Below are 5,737 nucleotides of genomic sequence, written 5' to 3' on the forward strand. Positions count from 1 at the left end.
TATACCTTAACAATGGAATTATGATCAGTAGAAATGGCCATGACATGGGACTTTAAGTGAGAATTCAGTTGTTATAATGACTCACCCAATATGGCTTCTTGACTGCCAACGACAAACGTTGTATTTATTGCTCATAAAAAGCACAGGTGGTTCTTAGGTAACTAAGAATACAATTTGTGGCCTCAAAGCACTTCTCTGGCTTTTGTTTTTGTTGTAAAGTGTTGATTATCTGAAAAGTATCCAGTGGTGCTGATTGGTATTAAAAATCCTTTGATTTAGTCCCTTCAAAGGGCTTTTTTAGGTGGGATTCTGTTATTTTGTTGGCCCCCTGTTGAGTTTCGAACCAATTACAGTCACACACAATATGCTGATGGAGATAAAATTATAGATATAGGAAGTGAACACATTGGGAATACCTGATGATGGCAGAGGAAATAAAATGTAAGAGAAACAGAGATGGTTAATTCAGTTTGTCCTTTTATTTCTGTCCACACGGGGGAGTGGATGGGCACATTGGACTCAATTATACTTCTACACCATGACAGATGGAGCTGCGGGGGTTGTGGGGCGGTCTGTGGTTTCCCCGTTGGTAAGAGGGATTAAATGCTAGAAACTAGGGGAAGGGGACCCTTATCTATAGAAGGGGAGGAATAGATGGTTACAGAGCTAATGGCAACCAACAGTTGATTGGCTGTGAACGCTAGCCAATGGGTGTTGGAGAAGAATAAAGCGACTCCACTGGTGATTAAAAAGTCTCATCTATTAGAAGCATGGGGGAAGGGAACTATAAAACAAGGGTTAATGTGTGTTGAGTGTGTTGGTGGTTTTGTACTGGATGAATGAAGAGAAGCAATCAATGAATGTGGTATGAAAGACCCTCATAAATCTACACTTGTATGTCTGTTTAAGGCACAATTGTATGATTCATAACACTGACAAATAGTTTCCATAAATATTCATGTATGTAAGAAATCATGCCTTAATTAACATTAAGTCATTATAATAATGAATAAACTTTTTGTATTCCTTCTGCCATTTTTCCGTTTTCCCTTCCTCTTGGTGTATTTCCAAATGTTTAATATCAGCTCTTTTCTTTCTTTGCTCTGTTTCTCTTACGTCTCCTTTGTCTTGGTCTTGGTAAGGTAGCTTTTGTAGTAGAAGTTACTGAAGAGAGCGATGAGGCTGAGGGAGTAGGCGAACACAGCCATGTTCATGGAGTCGGGGAAGTCACAGTCAGCAAACAGGTTGTAGGTGGTGTGGATGGTCACGATGAAAAACTGGAGCTGAGAAAAGACAAGCAGACAGACAAAGAGTGAGAAAAAACCATTTGCGTTACCAAAATATGAGAAAGACATGACTAAATACAAAGGGAGTGACTTTAATAAGGCCATTGAGACTGGTGGACACGGACAAACCTGGCAACCTAGAAGAATAGGGTGACCTTCTCATTCAATTCCGCCTGTATAGAGACATAAAACTAAGTTCTTACTTCTTTGATTAGAAAAAGCCAAACAACGCCGCAGAAAACTATACTGAGGAAAACCTGACATCATAATTAAAAAATATCTATTTTCTGAATATTTGTAACACACACCAAGAGTTTTGGCGAGGCAATAATCACTAAAAAAGGCTTGAACGAATCTGATTTTGTTTGAAAAAGACAACAGCCACTACTATTTGTCTGTTATTATCGTAATATATACTGTAGACTAATCTATATCCATATGTTACATAGTATGGGGCCTCTATAGGGTTCTGGTCCTTGCCAAGAGTACTGTTTATAAATTAACATCATGAACGCATCCATCCAACACTACACACACACCTCCCCTTAAAATGTAATAATAATTACCACTCATAAATACAAAAGACCCAATTTACTAAAATATCTCAGCTTCAGTTTACCAAATTGTGAAGCCAACTGTTATATTAGGCTTGGGGGGTCGACTCTAAGGTCAGTACAATTATTGTTATATAATGGCGGTCAGTCACCATACTGACCTATATATGCTGCAGCTATATACAGTAGAAGGGAGAAAGAACCTAAAGGATGCATTGTCTCCTTATCAACGCTATAAGAAGAAAACAGATGGTCCAGTAGTTAGTTAATCTGTCTAAATATGCAATCAGAACAATGCCAAACCAAGCAGGGGGCCTCATCTAGGTCTTGTCAAAGTTGAATCTATAAGCTTTCTTGGACATACATTCAACCAGAGGTATATGGAGGGAACAACTTTTCACATTACTAGCAACACAATTTAACATACCAGCTGCTAAAAGTGCTAGATTGTATTCAAACTGTCCTTGAGCTACAGGTGTAACGCTCTAACCCAAAAAACACCTCAAATGGTATTATGACAAAACATAAAAGAGAACTAATCATTAAAATCACCCAAGTGGTATTCCGAGAAGCATTTGGCCACATCAATATATTAAAGTGGTTGATTTATAGCGATTGATAGAAGCTATAAATAAATGTAGAAAGAGAAGGAAAGCTGAGGCAAAGTGAACATAAGACTCAATGTCACACACATGCTAACTAAGGAACATACTGACCAGTTGCAGAGAGGTGAGGTAGCGCTTCCACCAGAGGTATTTGGTCATGCTTGGTCCAAAAGCTGCCAATCCGTAGTACAGATACATCACTACATGGACCAGGGAGTTGATCAGACCAATCAGGAAAGCTGTGGATGGATACACAGGAAGAGTATTAAAGATAATGTCCTTGAGTATGTTTTCTCTTATAAATTGTCTTGAATTTGCTAAAAATGGTATGACTTTTCTGTGAGACTGGGCTTGTTGGTTGGCGTGTACTCACATTGGCCACCAGCCACATATTTAACCCCAGCCCACCAGTTGAAGATCATTGTGGTGTGATGGTAGACATGAAGGAAGGTCAGCTGACTGTTCTTCTTTCTCAGGATAAAAAAGATCTGAACCATACAAACATAAATGGTTTTAATGGTTATAGATGGAAGGACAACAATACATACGTCAATTTATTTGGGAATTATTTTCACTTCTTTATACTCACAGTATCACTGAGCTCTATTACTTTTGAGAAGTAGAACCACCAGCATACCCTGGCCATCTGCCAAACAGAATAACATATGTTAGCAGTCTTTTGCACTGGATTTTTTGTTGAATTAAGCATCATGAACTAAAAAGATGTACCCTCGTGGCCTGTGGGCTGTCACTGTAGTCGACTGGCTGGCACAGGAGACTGTATTTGGCCAACCAGGAAGAGGCTGTAAACTGGAAACACAAAAGCTGCTTTACATCTCTGCTTTCTCGCTATCAGCCGAAAAACATGTTATCCCATGTTGAACTAAGTACAGGGCACATAAATACTCTGGTATCCCTTAAGATTAACATGTGTCTGATAGAGTGCTGACAGGCTGACACGGTCCTCGCATTCATAACATTAGTTTACAGATGTACCTCATAGAACATGTAGGCAGACAAGCAGACCATGGCAAAGTTGTAAACTATCAGGATGGGTTTGAGGTTGACTGGCTGCCTGTTCTTCATCAGCTTCGGCCCCAACCATATAATGAGCAGGTAGCACAGCAAGATGGAGCTGATAGGCACAGGAGAATAGACCAGAGGCCAACTGTCTGTCCTCTTGTCTAGACAAAATAGAGAAAACAAGAGGAAAGCATGGCTCAAGCAAACACGTCAAATGTCTTATATAAAGATTTGAAGATATTTCATTAAAATATGTGAGCAATTAAAAATGTGAAATTAAATACTTACCTCCATTTCCCAGAATCCCTTGGTAGAATAATTGTAATTTCTGCCAAATGGCGAGAGCATGGAAACCCTGAGATGGACACACATGAGTAAGAGTCTTTAGCTAGTACAGTAGGTACAAAGCTAAAACACTGTTGATAATAACATTTAGGATATTCCTTTAAAGCCAGTAATTGAAAACATAAGATTGTATTTTAATTTAATTTAAATTTTAGTCAGATAATGTATTGACAGAATCAAGGCTTCAGTCTGCGCAAACTTCATAAAAAAGTGGGAAAAAAGGTCCCCTATAAATCTTGATACAAATCACAAAACAACTTGTAACGGTCTGTTGAAAGAATACAAGTGTAGGCACAAAACATATTATCTCAAAGACGACTGACAACAATAGCACCCCTCTGCAAATTTGATTTAAAGCACTGGATTATAATTCAAGGATTATGTTCACTAATCCAAATTCATCTCTTGATAATGGATAATAACTAATAATCCCCTTGATGAATGACTGCCTAATGTGGACGACAGGGTGATTAATTTTCATTTATGATTATTAACATGCGATAGTGCTGCCATCTAGTGTTTTCATATGGGAAGTCGAAAAACAATCTTCCGCTCTTCATCTTCCTTTATTTGAAAATGTGGATTTGTTTGGGGTTTCGTGTCTGGAGTCAAGCTCCCCCTCTTGGTTTTGGTACCTAAATCAGCTGAGATTAGGTTTTTGTTGCCTATGGATATAAAAATTCAGTCAGTCTTTGCTATTGTTTCTGGGAATTATAGTGGTATTAACATTATAAAACTACACTCAAATTACACTTGATATGTTTTGAAGGTTATTTTATTTTAATTTAATTTTGAACACAAATGTAATTGAATACGGTATATCAAAAATGTGTACTATATTGCCCCATACAATTGTATTCTGTGGAAGAGGCTTAGATACAGCATTTGGGGATATAAAAGAACATTACAGTACTTTTGTCATTTTTGTTGAAGTAATTAAATAATTGTACTTATAAATAAGTAATTATAACATTTCAAAAGCTTGATGATTTGAGATGATGATGATGATTATATTGCAAAAACAATGGCAGGTAGATCATCTCTGATTCAGTATCTCTCTTCCTAAACATCACTGTTTAGAAGTATTTTAAAAGAGCATGCATCAGCAGATATTTTTCCTCTTCATGCTAAATACTACACCCGTGAATCCCAACACTTAGTACTGTATTGGTAGAAGCAGCATGTTGTGTGGACAGGGATAAGGAGTTTATCTTCTCCAGGTGCCTTATCTTAGGGATTTCGAGAGGGAAATCCCTGACATGGCCAGGCTTGTACAACCTGCTGAGGTTTATCCAACAGGTTTTAGAACTTCGGCGTTGTTAAATCTTAGGAAAATAATATCAAGACAATATAAAGGAATGGGAATTGGAGAAGAATATAAACGAAAGGGGTTCAATCATCATATTAAACAGCCACGCCAGCGATCTGTTTACAAGAAGCCCGGTGTACAGAGCTAATACTGCTTATACAATCTATGGTTAAGACAATGACCCTACATGCAGGTTATCATTGGAAATGATGACTTTTGCTTGAATTATTTATGATCAAGAATCACAAGAATCACCATTTAGTTAAAATATTTGTTGCAAGAGACTTTCTTTAGTTTAGTAGAGCTTTGAACAAGTGGCCTTACCTTCATTCTGATGCCGGCTGTTTGCTGTCCTCAGTCTCTCTCAGTCATGCTGCATCTCAGCCGCCGTTAAGCAGGTAATCCTGTGTGTGTGTGTGTGTGTGTGTGTGTGTGTGTGTGTGTGTGTGTGTGTGTGTGTGTGTGTGTGTGTGTGTGTGTGTGTGTGTGTGTGTGTGTGTGTGTGTTGTTGTAGTAGAACCTTTATTTATCCAGGAAAATCAATTAAGAACACATTTTTATTTGCAATGATGACCTGAAAGTAGGCAAAAGGCTTTCTGAGGGGATGGGGTTTGG

At 38.1% G+C, this 5,737-nt stretch overlaps 1 protein-coding gene across 1 annotated transcript; it reads right to left on the minus strand.

Annotated features, from left to right (window-relative positions):
* Positions 1-1,112: 1,112 nt before the first annotated feature.
* Positions 1,113-5,452, minus strand: LOC104954092 (elongation of very long chain fatty acids protein 4-like). The gene is made up of 8 exons (XM_010781142.1): positions 5,447-5,452; positions 3,757-3,823; positions 3,442-3,629; positions 3,175-3,255; positions 3,035-3,091; positions 2,819-2,933; positions 2,557-2,684; positions 1,113-1,283 (listed from the first exon to the last, which is right to left on the minus strand). Exons 1-8 carry the CDS (start codon positions 5,450-5,452, stop codon positions 1,113-1,115), a joined length of 813 nt encoding a protein of 270 aa, XP_010779444.1.
* Positions 5,453-5,737: the final 285 nt, after the last annotated feature.

This window comes from Notothenia coriiceps, unplaced genomic scaffold (genome assembly GCF_000735185.1).
Source record: "Notothenia coriiceps isolate Sejong01 unplaced genomic scaffold, NC01 NC01_scaffold00022823, whole genome shotgun sequence".
In the NCBI taxonomy this organism is placed as follows: Eukaryota; Metazoa; Chordata; class Actinopteri; order Perciformes; family Nototheniidae; genus Notothenia; species Notothenia coriiceps.